The 22019-nt window shown below is 54.1% G+C and overlaps 4 protein-coding genes across 4 annotated transcripts; 1 reads left to right on the top strand and 3 right to left on the bottom strand.

Moving 5' to 3' along the window:
- Positions 1-51: 51 nt before the first annotated feature.
- On the bottom strand, positions 52-2777 carry BDY24DRAFT_372384 (uncharacterized protein; the record flags this gene model as incomplete). The annotated part of the gene is made up of 7 exons (XM_076638189.1): positions 52-699; positions 796-912; positions 1090-1154; positions 1259-1288; positions 1910-1980; positions 2477-2552; positions 2716-2777. Coding segments are annotated over 7 exons (1069 nt in total), but the record flags the coding sequence as incomplete, so codon positions are not given.
- A 1577-nt stretch (positions 2778-4354) lies between these two features.
- Positions 4355-6235, top strand: BDY24DRAFT_418657 (uncharacterized protein; the record flags this gene model as incomplete). Its single annotated transcript, XM_076643882.1, has 1 exon — positions 4355-6235. The coding sequence occupies one exon, from the start codon at positions 4355-4357 to the stop codon at positions 6233-6235; it is 1881 nt and encodes a 626-aa protein (XP_076492939.1).
- A 3647-nt stretch (positions 6236-9882) lies between these two features.
- Positions 9883-11173, bottom strand: BDY24DRAFT_402446 (uncharacterized protein). Its single transcript, XM_076642205.1, has 3 exons — positions 11151-11173; positions 10308-11026; positions 9883-10227 (listed from the first exon to the last, which is right to left on the bottom strand). Exons 2-3 carry the CDS (start codon positions 10734-10736, stop codon positions 10033-10035), a joined length of 624 nt encoding a protein of 207 aa, XP_076492938.1. The 5' UTR covers positions 10737-11026; positions 11151-11173; the 3' UTR covers positions 9883-10032.
- Positions 11174-18366: 7193 nt separating this feature from the next.
- On the bottom strand, positions 18367-21433 carry BDY24DRAFT_344912 (general substrate transporter; the record flags this gene model as incomplete). The annotated part of the gene is made up of 14 exons (XM_076637572.1): positions 18367-18637; positions 18707-18797; positions 18881-18925; positions 18995-19189; positions 19274-19482; positions 19576-19977; positions 20072-20145; positions 20246-20307; positions 20393-20442; positions 20553-20638; positions 20747-20814; positions 20928-20942; positions 21064-21122; positions 21270-21433. 14 exons carry the CDS (start codon positions 21431-21433, stop codon positions 18367-18369), a joined length of 1791 nt encoding a protein of 596 aa, XP_076492937.1.
- Positions 21434-22019: the final 586 nt, after the last annotated feature.

Raw genomic sequence — 22019 nt, 5'->3', positions numbered from 1 at the left:
CAGAAAAACGAGAGAGCAATGCGAGGGACTGAATGAGAAAGTCAGACTCACCTGAAAAGCTCATTCCCGGACCGTCCATCGCCCTCACTGACCCAACGAGACCCATTCCACCTCCCGTCTCTTCTCTAGTCCCAAGCCGCCCGGCGGGGTTGGAAAAAGAGAGAGCGCTGTTATCTCCGCCTGGGTCTCGTCGGCCATCCATCGCGTCTCCTTCCCATCCTTCCTCCTCGTCCTCCGAACCTGAGCCCAGTGTTGACCTTCTTCCAGCGTCTTCCTCCTCTTCCTCGTCACTGAAGTGTCCCTGCCTCATCCCTGCATCCGACTGATTCAACGACTGATCCGACTCCTCAGGGCGACAACCAAACTCTTCCTCGTTCTCCTCCTCGTTCTCCTCCTCCTCCTCCTCCTCGTTCTCCTCCTCGTCCTCTTCCCTGTTCTCCTCCGAGTTGTCCACCTCCTCTGCGATAACAACGCCTTGATCCTCAGAGTCGTCCGATTCAGAGGGAGAGCCTCCGAGACAAGTGGAAGCAGCGGGGGTGGAGGGCGGCTCGAAGAAGGGGAAGAGAGGATGAAGTCGGGAGGAATAGGGACATGTTTCGAAGTGTTTTTGGAGGGTTCGGGGGTCCAAAGTGGTGTAGGGGTTGTGGGAGGGATGAGGACGGGGACAGTGGAAGAGGTGGGTGGAGGGATCTCGAGCGACTGAGGGAAAGAGGAGGAGGAAGAGAAGGACGCAAAGAGGGAGAGGTGATCAAGTTGGTGAATGAAAGACTGGGGCTGATGCCAAGCTTGGCTCACCAGTCATGGTTGGTTTCTTTAGTTTTGCTATCCGCTGGTGGTGTCGACGGTTGTGGTTGCTGAGCGCCTGGGGAGAGGCTAGCTCAAATCGATCACAACCCTTCTCACAGAACAGGACTGCATGAAAGAGGTCAGAGAAGAGAGAAAATGTCAGTTTGGTATGCTCAACATACAGAAGCACAGACTCTGGTAGGAGAGGAGCAAGCAAAACCGCTGCGTGCGATCGGTCCCTCTCTGCCTGTCGCTTGCTTCCCTCTTCCCGTCATCTGAGTCTACGAAGAAGAGCTGACTCACCCATGAAACAAAGTTCCAGCGTTTGGATGCGCCGGACAACGAAAGAGAAGGAGGTGAAAGTCGGTCTGAGAGGCAGGGAAGAAGAAAAGGGAAGAAGACAAGCGGTGAGCTCAGACGCGGTTCATCTTTTCCAGTCGTCCCATCCAGGTCAGAAATTCACACCACTCACTCTATAGCCTTCTGGTATGGTGCAGAGAGCCTGAAAAGTGTTAGAATCCAGTAGGGTATAGGTTGAGGACAAAGGGAGGAGGATGAGAGAAGGAAGACGAAAAGAGAACGTCAGCTTGAGCTCCCGTCTGGCTTCCGTTCTCAGACACCGCTCTCTCTGGTAAATGTCCAAGCCAGCAAAGTTGAGCCCAGTATAGTATGAAAGACTCACAAAGAAGAAGAACGTCGTAGGACGATGGAGGGAGGGTGGGAGTGAGAGGGGAAGGAGAGCGGGTCAATTCCTTTTCGGTTTCTCGCCCGGTCCAGCGCAGGTCTGGTCCCTGAATCGGCTCCTCAATGAGCTGTAGAGGTTGGATTTCCTCGTGAGCGGGCTCGTTGGAAAGCGGAGGCACGAAACCTTCCAACTATACTTTTCTGATCTGCTACAGTAGAGGAGAAAGGTAACTGAGACCGACGATATAGTTCCGGTCTTGCTTTGAATGATCTCGACGCTCCTTTCGACGCGTCGTCAAGCTCGTCTCTACACCCCAGCGCTGCCCTCTCCTCTCCCTCCCTGCTGCTATACTACTTGATGAAGAGCTCAAACTCATATTATCCAAGAGAACGAGAAGCTAGGAAAGCATCCCTCCCTGTCTTCGTCTCCAAGGAGCACGAACGACAGTGAAGAAGACAGGCAGCGTGAAGGTTTCCTGGTTTGAGCAAGGACTGGAAGGCTGGAAGGTGCTGAGAGCAGGGAAGAGGAGGTTGGTGAAGGAGGTGAAGTGGTAGGGGAGGGAGGGAGGGAGGGAGGTCGAGAAGGAAGGGAGGAGGGCAAGGTTGAGCTCGTCGAGTTGGAGTGGCGAGGCGAGAGGCCGACAGGAAGGGCAGAGGGAGGAGGACCTGTAGAGCTGAGTAGGTGGGTTCGGGAGGAAGAGGGAAGGTTGGGCTGTTGGAAGGTGGTGGGGGAAGAGCCGAGAGAAAAGAGGAAGAGAGGAAGGGAGCATCAAAGGAGGAAAGGGAGGAGGAGGAGGTCAGCGCGACTCGTTTCGTTTCGTTGAGAGCCCCAACGATCCCCTTGAAAATCTTCGCCTAACCTCCTCCACTCCTCCTACCATCCACCAGTAGTATACGAAGCCCCTCGGAACTCCAGCATCACCCAAACCCCAGAGAACATGCACCAGCAGCAGCTCGGCAGTGAAGGCGAGGAAGGAAAGGCGGAAGGAGGCGAGCTCGGACTTACGAGAGGGCGAAGTATACGAGGAGAGAACGATAGAGACCGGGAGTAGGTGGGATCGAAAGGTGCATGCCTTAGGAATCTATAGAAAGTGAAAACGAGAGGATCGGGTCAGTACAACAGATTATACGGCGATCGAAAAAGGGGAAAGCTGAGGAGAAGAAGGAAGGATGCGATGGATGAGGAGGAGCAGCCGTTGTATATATTCAGCTCAACTTGAAAGCTCGAGCCTACTCTATACATACATCCTGGTATCCCAGTGAAACTCCCATCTAGATATCGGTCGAAGGGAGGGAGGGAGAGACATCGAAAAGAGCGAAGGAGGGAGGGAGGGAGGGTGGGGAAGGAGCTCACCTGAACCGAGCTGAAAATCTCCTCCCCTACTAGATCCCAAGAAGCGAGCGGAACAGAGAGGTGTACTGGTGATAGGAAGGGTCCAAGGAGGGGAAGAAGGGAGGTGGGGAGGTGCTGTGGTATAGAGTGGGCGGAGGTCGAGGTCGTCGTTGGGGAGGAAGAGGGAAGTCGAGCTTGAAGTGCTCGTCGTTCAAGAGAGGTTGCCTCCGTTTTCAGTGGGTATACCAGTAAAACTTTCGGTTGAAAGCTCAAAGGGACGAAGTATACATCTGCTCAGGTTTGCCCCTTCAAACGAGAAGATTTTCACCTCGGCGGCTTGAGAATCAGCATAGGCGAGGCGAGAGCGAGCTTCGTCTTTGAGCTCAAGCTCGAGTGCATTCTTTGTCGGTTCACCCAGCAGTCAAATCTTCAGCTTGAGCTTAGCTTATTGGAGGGAGTCGTCTCAGGAATGTATAGAAGGGCTCCACCATCTCAGATGAGCACTCGCCCCTCTGGAGTATACAGAAAAGAAGCTCGCGTTGCAGCGGCCTTCCTGCCCGGTCAGACCGGCCCTGAGATTGGACGACGCGAGACTGATCAGCTCTCCCAGCTGCAGGTTTTCACAGACGATCTTAGCTTTTTGGTCCTTGTGGATCGCCCTTAGCTAACGAGCAAGGACCTTTTTTCAGATCAGCAAATTTTGCACTTTGACTTTGGGCGCCTCGGCCAAACTCCAACCTGTGGCTCACCTGAGAGAGAAGGTTTTCACTAGAATCTTATTCTTCAAACCAGATGGGCGAGCATAGGTATTCGTGAGCTCCAGCTATTCAGACATCTACGAAATGGTCTGGAGTATACAGGGCGAGCTCAAGCACTGGGCAAGGAGGAGCGTTGAGCTTGCCTCACTTCCTCCCTTCGACTAGATCGCTTGACTGAGAGAGAAGCTTTTCACTAAAAGCTTATTCCTCGCATCCGAGCTGGCGGGCATATACCTTCCTTAACTCCAGCTATTTACATGCCGAGAAAACTGCCTGGAATATACAGGGTGCCCATGGGGGGAGGAGAGAGGAGAGAGAGCTCAACCGGCCTCTCCGTCTTGATCGCTCGTCTGACAGAGAAGTTTTTCACTAAAAGCTTATTCCTCGCAGCTGCAGGGGCTTTCATAGATATACTTGAGCTCCAGCTTCTAACATACGAAGAAAACGGGCTGGAATATACAGGGTGCAAAGAAAAGGAGAGGAGAGAGCCTCCGAAAAGAAGTCGCGGAGGTTGGCTCGAAGGGAGGGTTAGGGTTGGACAGAGGCCTCGCGCCGATCCTTCTGGGGGGAGAAAGATTTGCTCGACGGACTCGGCCATCTGATACGTTACAGAGAAAGGGTAGATCTACCGCCTCCCACCTTCGGATCATCTCTCGGGCAAAGGGGAGAGGAGGAACAAGCCGTCAAAGTCAGTCGACATTTTGAAGGTCGCGATGCGGTTCGTCGACATTTTGACCCCAACCCTGACTCTAAATGTCGACTCAGTCGACATTTCCACGACCTCTAAAAATCGATGTCGCATTTTTCTACCCAAGAAACTACCCCTCTCCCTCTTAAGGACCCTCCTCCCAACGGAATACTCTCCCCGAAGAGCTCAGATTCTCATCCTGAGCTCCTCTCAGGTCGAACGAAGACGGCGTCGTCCGACTTGAGAGGCATCGACTCCTCCCTTACCTCTCCCCACCAGTCTTCGGGCAGTCAGTTGCAAGGTTCTAGTGGCCTTGAGCAAGCTGCTCAACCCTCTGCTTCTTCGACTTCCGAGGGAGAAGTAACAGCAGAAGCTAGAAGCCTGGCAAGCTCTCAGCGACAGCTCGGAGGTCTCACCGCCTCTCCTTCCGTCGAAGGTCCTTCCCCCTCCTCCATCCCTCCTTCCTCCACGACTACTTCCACTCCCACCTCCAGGATTATCAGCAACGGAACCGGACGACCTCTCTCCACCCAACGATACCTACAACAACCTACTTTGCAAGCCGCGGCTCCTTTTGGGCGGGCAGTTCCTCCTCCCCACCTCCTCCCCTCTCCTTCTTTCCTTCCTTCTCGTCCTTCGTACGCTTCAGCTGCTCGATCCCGTACCTACAACCCTATTACCTACAATCTCCAACCCCAATCTCGATTTACCACTCCTCCTCCCACTTTCCCATCTCACACCTCCTCTATTCTCTCTATCTCTCGTCCCAACTGTCTCCTTATCAAAGTCCCCAAATCCATCCCCACCATCCAAATCGCTCTCGCTCTCGACTCCCAAGCTCCCGAACTCGCCTCTTTCACCACTATCCTCAAGGACGGAGACAGGACGATCCTCCAGGTCAAGAAGGAGGCACCAGAGGAGGAGGTCAACAAGCTCGTCAAAGGAGGACTCAAGATCGACAACCTCGCCGTCACCGTCTCCAAGCTCATCAACTCTTCAAACCCAAACGTCGTTGAGTGTAAGCTTGTAGATTACGTAGATGCGGAGGAAGGAGCGGAAGGGAGAATGAGGCAGGAGCTGGAGAGAATGGGGGAGGTTCTGGAGTTTAGACCGTTGTTCTACGGGACGACTCGAGTCGCGTCGGGAGAGGTCGCGGTGATGATGGACTTCTCGAGGGAGAAGAGCATGCCTGGAACTCAAGCTTTTAAGCAGGAGTTTGATGGGTGGAAGAACGACAAGCTGAGGTTCTACTCGGCGGGGAAGGCGACGTTCTGCAACTATTGCAGGTCAACCGAGCACGAGAGAGGAGTGTGCACGTCCGCTCCTCCTTGCCCCAACTGCCACGAAACTTCCCACAACCTCCCGTTCTGCAAAGCCATCATCGCGCCCACTTACGATGCTCGTGCTAACAATCCCACTACACTTCTACCCACCACACCCACTTCTCAGCCCTCAGCCTCCTTCCCTCCCCTCCCTCCCTCCTCCTCGTCCCGAGCCGACTTCACGACTCCCAAGCGAGCAAGACTCACCCCTCCATCAACAACCTCTCCCACCCCTTCCTCCCCGTCTCCCAACAACGAGGATGATCCCATGACCCAGCTCATCAACACTCAACGCGGCCAACTCCCTCCCCAAACCAACAGGTACTCAGCGTTGGAGGTCGAAGGAAGTTCGGACGAGGACGACGACGACGAGGAGGACTTCGTTGACACTCAAGTCGGATACTCCTTCGAACACGACGTTACCATGTCGGAAGTGGAGAAGGAGAAGAGGAGAAAGGGTCTTCAAGATTCAATCCATGCTCCCGGTAACGCGTCGTCGATCTCCTCTCTCCCTCTTCTTAAACACACCTCCCATCCCCCGTCCCCTTCCCCTTCCACCTCCTCTTCTTCCACCACCATTACTACCTACACCACCACTCCCTCCACTTCGAACGGACCTGTCATCGACAAACGTCCCATCGAAGGAGAGGTTGCGATGCTTTAATGATGAGCATCAACCAACTCGCTGTAGTGGCTTCGAACGTTCAACGTGCGATGTCTAACAACAGATTCCGTCCCGCCTACTTATCAACACTCTCTAATCTATCCTCCGACATCTTTCTTCTCTCCGAGATCGGCGTTTGCGAATCAGTCGCCCAAGCTCAAGCTTGGGAGCTCGACTGTGAAGCCGTCGGTCTTCGAGCCATCTTCACACCCCAATCATCTACAGCCATCCTTTGGCGACCTACCTCACGTTTTATCCTCTCTCCTCCTTCACAGATCAACACCATCTCCAACACCATCCCCTTCAACAACATCTTTCGATCCACCGACGCCGTCTTCCAAATCGGAACCCAACAAATCCGTTTCGTCGCCGTATACATCCCAACCTCTTCAGTCAACATCAAGAAGTTCTTCCCCGTCCTACAGTTCGCCCTCCTCAGCAACAACAGCATCCCCTTCCTCCTTGGAGGAGATTGGAACTGCGTCGAGACTCCCTTCCTCGACTCCGACAAACCCAGCTCCCCATCAGCAAAAATCGGTCTACAGCAGATGATCAACCTCACCTCTGCTCTCTCCCTCGAGGACCCCTATCGCCGCTTCCACCCCGAAACTCGAATCTTCACCAACAACCCAGGAGCCGGGAATGCTCGACGTCGACTCGATCGCTTCTACCTCTCGCCGTCCATCTCGTCGGACGCCCAATCGTACGACCAACTTCAGCCTCCTAAACGCCCAGCCTCGACACACAACCGGATTCGCCTTCGGATCTCTGTAGCGGGAGTCGCCGAGTACGGAGAAGGGACGTTCAAGCTCGGAACTCATCACCTCGACAACCCAAAGGTCGTCGCCTACATCACCGCTCAGATTCGTCGCCTTCACGACCTCTCCCTCGACGAACATCCCAACGACCCTGGAACAGCCTGGGATCGAACGAAGGAGGAGCTTCGCCCTCTGCTCAGAGACCTCTCCGCTCGCCTCACTCGATTCGACAAGAGCTACCCTTCGACGGACTCGACGAGGAGGAAACTCGACGGACTCGCCATCAGATCTCGAGTGGATCCCGACACCACCTCGGATGCTGCAGTTCGCCTCAGACTCAAGCAGGTCCGCTCAGCAGACACCATCTCGGAGCTCGAAGACGACCTCCTCGTCACCCACACCTCCCCAGGAGAGATGAGCGGTCTCGTCCTCGACTACTACACCAACCTCTACTCGCCTCGCCCGACGACCGACATCGCTCACGACAACGTCCTCGACTACGTCACAACGAAGCTCTCAGCCCAGGAAGCCAACAACCTCGAGCTTCCTTTCGATAAGGACGACCTCCACCTGGCAGCGTTTAAGGCAAATCGAGGGAAGTCGCCAGGAAACGACGGTCTTCCCTTAGAGTTCTACCTCAGAACTTGGTCGGTGACGGGGCCGATTCTCCTCGACGTTCTAAACCAAGTCGCGTCCTCGGGTCGTTTCTCTCCCTCCCTCTCTACAGCTCAGATCCACCTCCTTCACAAAAGCGGACCTCGAAACAAGATCAAGAACTACCGACCGATCTCTCTTATCAACATCGACGCTAGGATTCTTCATCGTGCGATCAACGACCGTCTCCTCACCGTTCTTCCCTCTCTCATTCACCCAGATCAAACAGGTTTCATCCCAGGACGATGGATCGGATCCAACATCGCCAACCTCCAGACCGTCATCGAAGACGGATAAACTGGGATGATCTCCTCGCTCGACTTCAGGAAGGCCTACGACCTCGTCTCTCACCACTTCCTCGTCGCCGTTCTACACCGATACGGCTTTGGCCCAAGATTCACCTCCCTCGCTCTCGCTACCTCCACGAATCAACAGGGATCCGTAGTCGTCAATGGATGGGTAAGCAACTCGTTCTCGATTCAATCGGGAGTTCGTCAAGGAAGTCCCTTCGCTCCGTGCTTTTTCACTCTCGTCATCGAGCCGCTGCTCTGTATGCTCCGACAGAGGCTGAAGGGGATTCCCAGAGCAGGTCTCTCCCCCTTCAAGGCTTCAGGTTTCGCAGATGACGTGGTGACGGGCTCGAGGGACGACGAGGATCTCGAGGAGACGGTTCGGATCTCGAAGGAGTTTTGCGACGCGTCGGGGATGCGTCTCAACGATGAGAAGTGCCTCTCCTACCAGAACGGCGATCGCATTGATCTTCCTCTCCCACACAGTCACCCCTGGACGCCTACTCATCAACCCTTCAAGTATCTCGGAGTCATGGTCGGACGCAACGTCAACGACGAGGAGATCTGGACTCAGACGGCGACGAGGGTGATCCTTCGAATCTCTCGATTTCCCTTTCACGACCTTACTCTTGCTTCGAAATGCAGCATCATCAACATCTACGCCTACTCGATGATCATCTACCTGGATCGCTTCATCCCCTGCCCCAAACCCATCCTACAATCCATCATCGACGCCGCTCTTCTCGCTCTTCGAAAAACAACCTCCTTCAAAGTCGACGCCGCTCGGATCGTCCTCCCCGTTCCCCAAGGAGGATTTGGTCTCATCGACCTTCACATGAGACTACAAGGTCCCCGAGCTGCTTGGATCGTCGATGTACTCTCGAAACCGAAGGAAGGATTTGCGCAATCGGTACGTCAAAAACTCATTCGAACCCTCTTCCTCCCTCCCATCGCCACCATCCCCGTCCCAAACCCAAACACCCGACGCCCCTTCACTACCTTCCACCCACTCGCCATCTTCTTCTCCCCGGGTCAGCTCCGTCCTCCGGGATGGAGCGTCGAGCTCACTGACCTTCTTCGAGCAGCCTTACCCGACCGATGGAGGACCTACGCGTCGGCCTGGAACCAACTCGTCAAGCTCGATCCCTCAGCAGCGACGACTTGGACCGAGACCTTTCTCCACCAATCCTACAACTCCTCGACAACGAAGATCGACCTCACTCCCTTTCTCAACTCGGAGGGAGAGTCCCTAAAGGAGAAGAGCGTCGACATCGGAAAGGATTCGGCGGCGATGCTGATCGCTCGACACGACGTCTGGAAACCAAACGGTTGGGTAAAGGATTTCCCGAGATTAGGAGAGGAGGAGTGGGAGAAGTGGTGGGATCATCTGAGGAAGGCTCGACGGAAAGCTCCGGAGGAGGTCGAGGTCTCTCACTGTTTATCGCTTTACGTCCTCCACCCAGGAAAACACACCTCCCGACGCTACTACAACCCCAAATTTCCCAACAACCACTCTCCCACCTGTGCTCTATGCCTCTCTCCCACCAGCACTGAAGATTTTCACCACCTCCTCATCGCCTGTCCCGTCGCTCGTAGGATATGGCTTCAAAACCCCCTCCGTCCTTTCCTCCCTCAGCCCTCCTCAATCGTCGACTTCGTCTGCCCCTCACCACCTCCCCCTCAACGAATCACTCTCCACAAATCTGCTTTCATCACCGCCGTATGGAGACTAGTTAGGAGGAGGAGATGGAAGGAGGAAGGGACGCCGGCGCTGGAGGAGGTGGACGAGGAGGAGATGGGGAAGGCGGGAAGGATGATCCGAAGGGTCGACGAGGGTCGTTCGAAGGTTTACTGGAAGGGGATGGCGACCGGAGTGGAGGAGGTGGAGGAGGAAGTAGAGGATGGCTGAGAAAGAGTAGTAGACTTGGCTCCAACCTTCGTTTAGTTCTAGTTTAAAGACGAGTTCGATACGATGCGAGAAATACAAAAAAAAAGACATTTCGAGGCGCATCGCGGCGCAATGCGCCCAGAATAGGGTTAGGGAGCTTCAAAGGGAAGCGAGAACAAAGAAGAGAACAAGGAGCGAAGGCGAGAGCTAAGTGAAGGGGTAGCAGTACGTGCTCGAAGACGAGATCTGAAACGAAACGAGGTCAAAGGGACCGTCAAACAAAGAGAGATCGCGATGAGATGAAACGCGAAGGTGAAGGGAGGAGAGACGAGGGAGGGAATCTATAAACAGAGGGAGATGAGGGGAAAAGGGGAAAGAGGGAGACGCGACTGAGCAGATCATCTTGACGACGAAGGGCTCCCGTCAATCAGAGGTCCTGGACTTTACACAGTTCCAGCTCCAGCATCCGCGAGTCCACTCACCTGGTAGTTCCCTCGTCTACCCTCCTCGGCTGTGAGCGTGCCAGTCGAGAAAGGTCCTCCAGCTATGGCCGAGCTAGGAAACGTCCATCCGAGCGAAGGGTCGAGCGAGGAAGGAGGTTCTTCTCCGTTCTTTCGAACGGAGGTGTTGATCAACCCTGAATGCGATCCAAGGTAACCAAGACCCAGGGGTGGGTCAGTATCTCTTCGTTCTCCAAAGTCTATCATCTTTCCACCGTTAATCAATGATGTAGCGGGGGAAAGGGATGGGGAGTGAGGTCGTCGCAGATTTCCTCCCTCTCGAGCGTTTCCGCTCTCGAGGGTCTGCTCGTTTCCTCGTCGACTTGGGATAGCTTCAAAAAAAGATGTAAGGACGGGGAGAGTCCTGACAGAGGGCTTCGGAGAAGTAGAGATGGACTTAGATTGGAACATGATGAAATGCTAAGTCTCTTTGTGATTGTTGAAGTCTAGAAGAAAGAACGGGGAGGGCGAGCTCGAGAGGTTCGAGTCGGAGTTCTAATCTACGAGACCTTTACAAGAAGGGTGAGCTCAAACTCCAGCTCATTCACCACCTGCTGTCCACCTGGGATTGACCCAGCCACGTGGCGCGTTCGCCTGAACCAGGGGAAGCAAGACTCACAAATGTAGAGAGGGTTGAGGGTGGTGGATGGAGTAGGAAAGGAGACGGAAGGGGAGAAGGGGAGCAAGCTCACTTTGACTGCGTAAGCTCCAATCTTCTCTTCTCCTTGCTTGTTCTTTCTCTGACTCTGACTCTCCTCCTGCACCCATCTCTGCATCTTCTTCTCTTCATCCCATCCACCCTACACCAACTTCCACCTCCCTCAGTCTTCTCAGTCTTCTCAGTCTTCTTCTCGTTTCGTTCGTTCGTTCGTTCCACCTCCACCTCCACCTCTCCTCCTCCTCATCTCCTCTCCTTCCTCTCCTCTCCTCTCCTCTCCTCGCTTGCATCCAACCTCCCAATCACCATGCGCACCCTCCATCCTCACGTCATCAAACTACAAAACACCATCGGATACAACGCCGCTCGAACCCGCTTCTCCCAAACTCCTTCAGCCAAAGCGAAAGCTCTTCCGAAGCCCGTAGGTCGCCCGCCAGTCTCCAAAAAGCACCTAAAAGACCCTCAAAGGGCGCTTCGACGAGAGAAGGAGGCGGCTAGGAAAGCTGCTGAAGCTGAAGCTGAAGCAGTCCGAGCACCGAGGGACCTGGACCATGCCTCTGACTTTGAGGAGGAGGAGGAGGAGGAGGAGGAGGAGGGAGCAGAGGAAGGAGGCAGCGGTGGGGTTGAGGAGGAGGAGGGAGCGGGCTCGGCTGAGATGGAGGTCGAGCAGCCTGAGGAGGAGGAGCAGGCAGGAGGGGTAGAGAGGTTTGAAGAAGACATCGAGGGCCAGAAGGAGGAGGAGGGAGGAAAAATCGAGGTCGTCGTTGGGGTGGTGAAGGAAAGCCGAGCTTGAAGTCCTCGTTGTTCGAGACGGTCCGCCTTCGTTCTTAGTGCGTATACCAGTAAAAGTTTTGGTTGAAGGCTGAAAGGGACGAAGTATACATCCGCTCAGGTTTGCCCCTACAAACGAGAAGATTTTCAACTCGGCAGCTTGAGAATCAGCATAGGCGAGGCGAGAGCGAGCTTCGCACTTGTGCTCGAGCTCAGGTGCGTTCTTTGTCGGTTCGCCCAGCAGTCAAATCTTCAGCTTGAGTTTAGAATGTATAGAAGGGCTCCATCATCTCAGAAGAGTACTCACCCATCTGGAACCCTAGCCCTTCACGGATCGAGCGATCCAGCTCGCAGGAACGCCTCGCATACCGTTAGCGTACTACGGTTTCCACTCAAGACGATTTTTTTTATTCTGGATAGATATGTAAATTTGACGCGTTTCCATGGAGAGTCATGTCCACAGGGCCTGTCGCCCGATCCTCACTCCGCGCGTTGTGATCCTTGGTCGGTAACGACTTCGAGCACTCTGCTCTTTGCGTACAGCCAGGGTCTGACTCCGGCGCATCTTCACCTTGCGGCCGTACCTTGCGCTCATATTCCACACATCGTTTCACACATCGTTTAAAGCAGCCTGAGTCGGTGTAAGGACAAACGGACGGGTGGGAGGTGTTTGGCCTTTTCTCTCACTGCCCTATCTCTCTGTTGGAGCGCCTTCATTTCCCGTTGCATCGGCGTCGTTGGACCGCAGGAAGGTATACTCGCTTTGCAATGTGTGTATAAAGGGTACCGATGCCATTGCCTTGATTCGAAATCGTTGTTACTGTGGAAACGGGGAAGGGGGAGAGGTAAAGACGATATGGGCGGAGAGAGACTTGACGCGTGGAAGCGAGCACGTCGCTTCAAGGTTGGGACCCACTTCTCTTTTGCACTTGAACGTGAGCAGTTTCACGAGCGAGGTACTTTCTTTCTCTTCTCTTATAGCCCGAGGGATCAAGAGACCGAAGCTCGTGGGCCGTTGAAAAGAAGTTTTCTCGGGTACAGTTTGCGTACACTCGCACTGTTCGAATCGAGTTCTCAAAGAGGAAGGAGAAGTAGGGAGCAAGGGCGAGAGCTGGTCTGCTGCTTCCCAGATCCGCCGAGACAGGAACTGGTAGCAAAGCTTGGGAGAAGGACCTGCGCTAGGTACCTGCTGGCACGCGGTGCTGTCGACATGTACACAGGAGAATGTCGAAGCTCTTTTTCCGTGAGCGCTCCGTCTTCGCTGTCGATTATCTCCTTCCCTTTCCTCCAAACCGCTCGCCTACTCTCTCCTCTTTCTCCTTCGCTGTCGTCTTAATTAACAGCTGCGATGAGAGGCACAGAGAGGGAGGGTCGGTCTTACCCTCTTAGACCCCCTTGCAAGAGATGAAGCTCCTCATCGTTCTCTTCTCCCTCGTCCCTCCTCCCTCCAAGACTCCTCCGCCTGCGATGGGCGTCGTCGATGTCTGTATCCTCCGACAAGGCATTCGTTGTGCTGCAGGGTGGCAGCCCAGTTCCCGTGTCGTGAGCCCCGTTTCGAGCTTTGTGGGTTCCGGTTCGTGATCGAAATCCCTCCGGTCAGTGGATCTTATGAGATATTCGGGAGCATTTATGTTGTTTTGTCGCCGGTTAACCCTAAGCCTAACCCTATCTGCCATTTTGTTGGAGGAAAAGAGAGGGCGAAGAGCGGTCGACTGTGATACTTCCTGTCTGCGGGTCAGCACCTACCTACCACTCAGAGAAAGCGTCGCCGTCAAAGCCTCGTTGCTCGCTGTTTCTCAACTCGTTGCCCTGTCTCCTTCTGCTCTCACAGAAGAGGAACTCGCCGAGCGTGTCTGACTTTCTTTCATCTCTGTTGGGATCCCTTGATGAGGTCGAAGGATCGAGTTCGTTTGGAGTCTCGCCCATCAGCAGCCAGGTTGCGTTAGTTGCCTTTCCTCGTCGAGGATCTCCCGTCTTGTTTTTCGGCTCTCCCGCTCTTTCACTTACTTCCTTTCCTCCTTTTTAGTAGATAGAGAGCTGGACTGCCGCAACGTCTGTCTGATCATCATCACTCGGATTCTCTGAGAGCCTCCCGGAGGAGCCCTCCGCGGTCGAAGAGCCCAGCCGTATGGGTCGCTTTTCTCTCCCGCTTCCTACTCGCGCCAATGCTTGCAAGACTTCGCTTTGTGATGTCGCCTCCCACTCATAGCTACTGCTGAAAAGGCAGGCCAGCTGCTTCCTTCTTTGAACCTGAGAGAAGCAGAATGAGAGAGGGGAATGAAAGACGCTCTGCCTACCTGCCACAATCGACCGAAGAAGAGCGATCTCGGGTCTCGTTCTCGTTTTCTCTCTCTCTCTTCTTTGGCCCTGCTCCGACTGTGTCTCCTTTTCAGCCTCATCAACTGGAATCATATCACCGTCTGTTTCAACGCGAGTGCCGGATTTAACGTGTGTCTCAAAAGTAGAGAAGGACACCTGTCAAGCTGGAGCTACCAATCCTGCGGGTCTCTACGTCTGTCGAGCTTTCGTCGGGTGAGTCGTCTCTCAGGTTCTCTCCTTTCCTCGCTCGTCACGTTGCGTCGCGTCTGCGTCTCGTGTCTGACTCGAGTCCTCTCTGCTCTCGTTCGGCAGTATCGGACAAGCCGCGATCGGTCAAGCCATCGCTTTCTACAGACCTCACTTGTGAGCACTCTCTTCTTCTTCTCTACCATTGCCAAGCCGAGGGAGCTCTCGCTCGTCGGCGCTCCTCGATCTCGTCGCGTCCATTTTGTTCGCTCAGACTGGTGCAAGAAAGAAGAGCTCGCCAAGCGAGTTGGACTCTTCATCTCTGCTGGATCCCTCGCCGGACCTTTCGCGTCCATGACTAACAGCAAGATCCCTCGGTGGAGGATCCTCTTTCTCATCGAGGGAATCCCGTCTTGCGCGTCCGCGCTTTCTCCCTCTTTTTTTCTTCGTCTTCGACAAGGCCTATACTGACACGCTTCATCTCAACTCCTCTCAGTCATCCTTGCCATCGTGGTCTTCTTCTGTCTCCCCGATCGACCTCACGTCTCCAAGTATCTGAACGAGGAGGAACGAGTCATCGCTCTCACTCGACTCAACTCGGAGAACTTGGGAGAGAGCTCTGTTGGAATCGATAGGAAGGTCAGCCGACACTGACTGACTTTCATCAGCGCCTTCACCGACTGGAAGACTCATGCTGTCTCTATCGCCTACTCGTGCATGGACCTCGGTCTCGGATCCGTCTCTGCTTACCTCCCTACCATTATCAAGGGATTGGTATACACCAACGCTGAGGCTCGCTCAGGTCAGTCTCGCTCTTTTTTTTTCCGACGCGTCTCTTCCTCTCTGATCCTTCCTCTCCTTCCACTCCCCCATCAGCTCTACACCGTCCCACCCTATGTCGTCTTCCTCATATTCATGCTCATGGTCACCACCATTTCGGATCGATACCAGCAGCAAGCGATCCCAGTCATGATATTTTCTTCTCCTCGGAGTCGTGAACGTGAGCTCGTCTTCCCCTCGTTCTTCCCTTTGGTTCATTTTTCACCGCTAACCGAACTCTCAACTTCGCCCTCCGCTTCAGGGTCCCTCCTTCTCGGCGTCTTTCCTGTATGAGCAACGGAGGGGGCTGTTCGTGCTCGGTACCTCGGATGCTTCTGCGTCGTCGCTGCTGGATACACCGACATTCCTTTCACCATCTCTTGGTAGGCGGGGAACACTGGAGCACAAACTCAGAGGTAGGTTTTTCTTGGGAGTGAGTTGTCAGTCCTTTGATTTGCGCTTTCCTCCGCAACGCGTCGCCGCGTCTCTTTTCCAAAGTCGAAGTTGTGGACGAGCTGATCCGCTTTCCTTCTTACCGCATCTCAGTGCTCAACACCATTGAACAGTTCGTGCTCCGAGAACTAAGATTGACGTGGTGAACGACTAAGATTCGGCGGTTGGTTTTCGCAACACTCCTTAACTTTCTTGTTTTCGTCGCGTCGTGTTCGTCGTAGTTATCGAATTCCCTCTCCTTTCTTTCTTTCATTCATGAATACGATTGATGTGTCTTGCTCTGTATTGACTACTCAAAATAATGAATCGACTCTTCACTCTTCGAGCCAGAAAGAAGAGGAATGAAAGTGGAAGAGGGTGAGGAAGAAAGATGAAAGACGCGCCGTGATGGGTCGTCGAGCCGATACTCTTCACCATCTACAAAACCGAGCAGACCTCTGGCCTTTAATTTCTAAGAAGTTCGACAAAGAGCGCTGAAGATGTGGGACCAGGTTCAAGAGGGCAAAAAGAGGAGGCAGCGCGACGCGTCGACATGATCGTGATGTGACCGTGTCTTTCCTCTCAAGTGATCCACCAAGCAAAGGTAGAACATCGATCATGTGCTTCAATGCTTGAGAGAGAGCTGATGACGCTCTAGAGTGCGGGAGAAGCCTCTTGGCCTGGAGAGGAAAGGAGGGGAGGGAGGAAGGAACGGAGAGTCGGCTCCTAGAGCGGCTCAGCTCAACTGCATCAGAACGGTAAGCGAGGAGCTCTTTCCGGTCTGTAAAATCAAAGAGAGGCATGTGAGAAGATGCCTCCATGGATGAGAGAGAGGAAGAAAGCGGTCGATCGAGGACGCGACGCGTCTGGGGTTCAGAGGGCGAGGGAGGAAGAGAGAGCAAGAAATGGGGATAGACTTGAAAGGCACGATAGATGTTCTAACGTGAAGTCAGCCGTAGAGCATTGGTCTCCAAAGACACAAATGGACAACAAGAATCACGTCGTGTCGCGTCGCTTCTCTCGCCCTCGTCCTCGGCAGCTCCAAGGCCCATTTGCATCCACCCCTTCCTTGCCTACTGTACACTTGTACACCCGAGGCTCGATGCCATTTACGATCCAGACCTGGGACAGGGTACCCAGAGAGGGTGCAAAGCCAAAGGCAGAAGGAGGGTAGGAGCGAGAAGGAGACGACGTGAGCAAGAAGAGAGAGTAAACGGACGTATAGATACAAATTATATGGGAAGCGGATGTACACGGGAGCAAGAGGCAAACGAGATAGAAGTTGCAAAAAGAGCGACGGAAGAGAAGAGATAGGGGTGAAGAGAAGAGATGGGGGGGAAGAGACAAGCTCAGGTCGAAGACGACGGATGCTGGAGGGGAGAAAGACGAGGGAAGAAGGCATCGAAAGACGGGACGAGCGAGGGGGAGGGAGGGGGGAAGAAGGAAAGACGTGAGATGAAGCGTTCGACCTCGCCCCCTACTCCCAAGATGTGGGTTGAGAAAGAGATCAGGATGGAAGAAAGAAAGACGAGATGGAGGAGAGCGGAGAGGAACAGAAAAACAAAGAGGGGGAGGGGGAAGAAGGGGGGGAACTCACTCAATCATGCTCGAGCTCACCACCTCGCTCCCTTCCCTCTCCAAGCAGCCAATCCCGTCGCATCCATCCCGACCATTCCATTCCCAGGTTTTAACCAGACCAAATCATCCAGGAAAAGCTTGTATACGGACGCGAACGAGCCTTTGAGCGCTGTCCAAGGGGAGGAGAGGAGCAGTCGATGGAGAGGAGGGAGGGAGGGAGAAGCGACCGACGATGCCATCCACCAGCGAAAGCAGAGAGGAAGATCTCGTAGGGTTGGAAGGATGAGGAAAATGTTGAGCGGAGTAGGATTGAGCTTGTTGAGAAGAACAAGAGAGAGTAGGAAAGTCAGGTTCGATGCTCTTCCCTTCCCTCCAAGCTCAACTCGTTCCTTCCTTCCCTATTCCCCTTCCTTCTTTCTTCAGCTTGATCCATCCACTCACCGGAGATTGCATCTGCTGCGCAAACCATACCTTGATATGATTGGTGGAAGAAGTGAGAGGGACGGAAGGGAAGGGAGATGGAAGTTTGGGGAAGGGAGCGTTCTCTCCTCCCTCCTCCGCCTCTCCCTCTCCCCTCCCTTCCCTTTGGCGAGAAGAGGTTCCCAAAGGAGATTCCGAACGAACGAGGGATCGGACGAACGAGCTTGAAAGGGTAGAAAGTAGTTTGGTAGGTTGACTACTATTTGGTTACCCTCCCGAGCGGAGAGAGTAAAAACTTCACTTCGGGCGTGAGTTGGGAACCTATGTTGCTCGTTCCCCTCCTCTCCCCCTCGAGAGGTTCCCGAACGAGATCCGAGACGAACGAAGAGAGCTAGAGTCTCGAAAAGCTCACTCTCGGGTCGTTCGGGTTGAAAACTCTTCTCGAGCTCGTTCGGGGAGAGATGGATGAAAATTTGACCAAGCGAGGAGAAAGGGGAACCCTTCGAGCGAAAGAGCAAGAATCGAGACTGCGCTTCAAGGGGGAAGTCTACGAACGCGCTCAAACTCGCTCCTGGCTCGGAAGAAGGTCTAGTTGGAGAGAGTATACTCTCGGCGAGATCGAATCGAACCTGAACGAACGAGTCCGTTGGGTCGCGTCCTCTCTCCTCGCTCCCCCTCGAGTTCCCTCGTCGGCTCTAAGGAAGTGATCTATAGACATTCTAAAAATCTGCGAGCCGAACGAGTCTAATCTAATCTAACCGAATCCATACTTAACCTAGGCTATAAACAATGCTGAGTCAAACGAGAACTTGAAACCGAAACCTCCTCCCCCTCTTCCTCCTCTCCTCTTCTGCATGATTACGCCTTCTTGAATCCTTCCCTCCTTCCCTCTTTGTGAATGTGTTGGTTCGAAGAGTCTTTTAAGCCCTGAAAGCGACTCCCTCCCTGATCAACCTCTTCTCCTCTCGGAGCTCTTCGGATCGCTGCAACGAAAAAAACAAAGGCGACCGAATCAGTTCTAGTCTCCGAGCGTTCTCGTTTGAGATGAAGTACGGGACGAAAGAGACCAACCTTGATTCCAAAGTCATCCTCGAAGATGTAGAAGACTTCCTCGAGGGAGAGACCGGAGCTGAAGACGAAGGAAGATCAGCAAGGAGACGCGACGAGCGGGACGTGACGAGGGGAACGGGAGACTCACGTCTCAGGGTAGAAGAAGTAGCAGAAGAGGCACCCGAGGAAACAGAGTCCAGCGTAGAAACCGAACGCCCCGGCGGGAGTGATGGCTTCCACTGAGAGAAGGAACGGGAGAAGGGAGGGAAGAGTCAGGACGGGAGTGCGGAGGGAAGAGAAAGGCGAGGAAGCGAGAACGAACTGAGAGAAAGGAAGGTCGATGCGATAACGAGGTTGAAAGCCCAGTCTGAGGGAAGCGGAGAAGAGAAAGGGTCAGTTGAGGGGAAGGGAGGGAAGGAAGGGCGAAGAGACTCACTCGTCGCAGTGCACAGACTAGTTCCGATTCCTCGAACCTCAAGCTTGAAGAGCTCTCCCTGCAACCAAGGGATGTTACCAAGTCCAGTGGCGTAGGAAGCAGTGTAGGTGACCATCCAGCAGAGAACGAGGCCACTCCACTTGGTCGAATAGTCGGATCCTTCGCGAAGAAGACCGCCTGTCGAGAGGGTGAGGTCTAAACCGAAGCGAAACGGGGCGGAGGAGAGGAAAGAGTCAGCGAAGGAGTAAAAAGAGGGACGAGCAAGGAAGGCAGACTCACAGTGGAACGAGATCGAAGCGAGGATGAGGGAGATCGCCATTCCAGGAGCCGAGAAAATCATGACCTTCCTTCGTCCGACGGGATCGACCATTCGAAGTGCGATGCAGGTGAAGATGAAGTTGACGGAAGCGATGATGAGACCGGTGGCGGTAGGGTTGTCGAACCCAACGGCTTTGAAGAGGGTAGCGGAGTAGTACATGAGCGTGTTGCTTGAAAAAGAAAAGGGAAACGAGCAGGTCAGCGAAAGTTCTCAACTCGACGCGTTCGCCTCCGAAGACACGACCAAAGCCGCTTCTACTCACAATCCACAAAGCTGTTGGAAAGCCTGCAATCCACACCCAACGATCAAAGCCCTCCTGTTCCCACCCTTGAGCACCATGCTTCCCAACCTCTCTCCAAAGCTCGTCCTCTCCATGACTCCTCGACTCTCCGCCACGCTCCTCTCGAGGACATCCAGCTTCCTCCTCACTTCCTCCTCGCTAGCCTTCGCATAGATCTTTTTCAAGACGACCAGGGCCTCGGCGTGCTTGTTCTGCTTGAGGAGGATCCTAGGCGATTCGGGGAGCCAGATGAGGAGGAGGAGATCGATGAAAGCTGGGACGGCTCCGAGACCGACCATGTAGCGCCAGCCGCCTGCGACGTTGGCGAAGGCGGCTCCGATACCGTAGGCTACGACTTGACCGAGAGTGATGGCGACGACATTGCTGTTGGGGAGAGAAAAGAAAGGAAAGGGAGAGGACGGTTAGGTTCGAGCGAAGGAGGAGAGCGCTGCTGGTGAGGGAAGGGGGAGGAACGAACATAGTGACACATCGACCTCGCATCCTAGTAGGAGAAAGCTCTCCGATGTACAAGGGAACGATACAGGCGGCGATCTGTAATGGACGAGGGAAGACGGAACGAGTGGAATCAGCGAGTGGCTTCGTTCGACCCGCTTCCTACTGAGGCGACGGCGAAAACAGAGAAGGTACTCACACCAACACCCCACCCGATGACGAATCGACCTCCAATCATACCCCAGACGGAGTGAGAAACGGCTGTGAAAGCAAAGGAAGAAGAGGCGGAAGGTCAGCACGAGCACAAAAAGAACGCGTCTCGGTTCTTCGTCTTCGTCGAACGTACCTTGTCCGACTGCCCCGGCGATAAAAATGACGTTGGCGACGGAGAGAACCCTGAAGTACGAACGACCGAGAGAACGAGAACGAGAACGAGAACGACAGTCAGCGTACAGTCAAGTGAACGACTGAGAGAACGGCGACGACGTGCGGAAATGAGAACGAACCACTTCCTTCCGATAACATCTGATCCGATTCCAGCAGCGAGACCTCCCATGAGGGCTCCGAGAGTGGTAGCAGACGTGATAAGTTCCTGTGCGGACGAAAGGAAAGGGTCACGAACGGAGAGGAGGTCAGCTTCGTCGAACGTCAAGACTTCAGAACGCGACGAGAAGAGTCGAGCTGTCGAGGAGGAACTGACCTTCTGTCCGTTAGAAAGGACCTCAGGTCCGAGATCGCCTCCGATGACGACCAGAGTTCCGGAGATGACTGAAGAGGAAAGAGAAGACGAGGGGAGAGGCGAGGGAGGGTCAAACGCGGTTCGTCGAAAGAGGTTTTGTACCTCAGGACGTGAAGAAATGAAGACGTGAAAGATGGCTAACCTCCAGTGTCGTATCCTGTAATGAAGAACAAAAAAAGAGGGGAAGGGAAGTCAGAAAGAAGTCGAAAGAAGGGACGTGCGAGCTCGAACTCGACTCCGACGCGAAGGAGCGACGAAGGGGTGAAGAAGCCACTCACCGAACAGGAGTCCAGCGATAGCAGCAGCAAAGATGACTCCCCAGACGAACCAGGTAACACTACAGACACCCAACGGGAAGCAAAGAAGAAAGTCAGCTCTTCAGTCGCGTTCAGAACCGCCGCAGCCTCCCCCCTTCCACGTCCCTCCTCCCTCCCCCTCCCAAAAAAAAGACTTCAGACTCGAAGAGATGAAAAGTTTAACTCACGTCTCCTCTCCTTCCGCAATCACATCGCCTTCATCGACCTCCCTCCCTCCGAGATGCTGATCGATCCTGGCTCCCTTCCTGATCCTCTCCTCCTCCTCGTCCGTCCTGAGCTTGACGGCGTCTCTGGCCGACAGACTTTCCTGGGAACCCGCCTGCTGGTTCATCCCGAGGGTGGTTGTAGTGTTGTTGTTGGTGTTGTCGTTGTCGATCTTGATGAGATCGTCCTTGGTTGTAGAAGGGGTAGGAGAGACCGACATTCGTTTAGAGAGGGATTCGAATGGGGCTGAGCTGGAGGGTTGAAGGGGTTGGGGTGTGGTCTGGTTTGGTTTGGGTTGGTTGGTTGTTGAGTTTGAAGTTACGGGGGTGTTGGATAGGAAGTTGTTAATACGGTCGGGCTGGGGAGGTGGTGTGGTTGCTTCCCCTGCGATGCGAGAGGGAAGGAAAGGAAGAGAAGATAAGGAACGGGGTCAGAGTTGGGTTGAAACACTAGAGAGGCAAACTGGAGAGATGGAAGGAGCGGAAAGAACAAGCGGACGTACCTGTGAGTCTGGAGATGAAGAAGATACCGAGTATCAAGACGACGAGGTGAAAACGAGTCGCGTGGAAGGGTAAGAAGAGAAGGAAGGGAGGAAAACAAGAAGCGGGTCGGAAGGAGGTCAGCTTTCTCTTCTCCATTCCTAAAGGAAAAGAAGGTTAAATCTCACGTTGTGTGCTGATGAAAGCTGGTTACTGAACATAAACCAAGGGGTG

This window comes from Mrakia frigida (assembly GCF_051309035.1).
Source record: "Mrakia frigida strain ATCC 22029 unplaced genomic scaffold BDY24scaffold_40, whole genome shotgun sequence".
Classification (NCBI taxonomy): domain Eukaryota; kingdom Fungi; phylum Basidiomycota; class Tremellomycetes; order Cystofilobasidiales; family Mrakiaceae; genus Mrakia; species Mrakia frigida.
Note: the sequence above shows the minus strand (reverse complement) of the source record. Positions and strands in the feature narration are given on the sequence as shown.

Excerpts from the sequence above, each read along its gene's own strand:
- BDY24DRAFT_402446 (XM_076642205.1), bottom strand. The coding sequence starts at position 10,736 with ATGTTCCAATCTAAGTCCATCTCTACTTCTCCGAAGCCCTCTGTCAGG. Across the intron at positions 10,228-10,307 it reads GTAGACGAGGGAACTACCAG|ATGATCTGCTCAGTCGCGTC; the intron begins GTGAGTGGACTC and ends TTCGTCGTCAAG.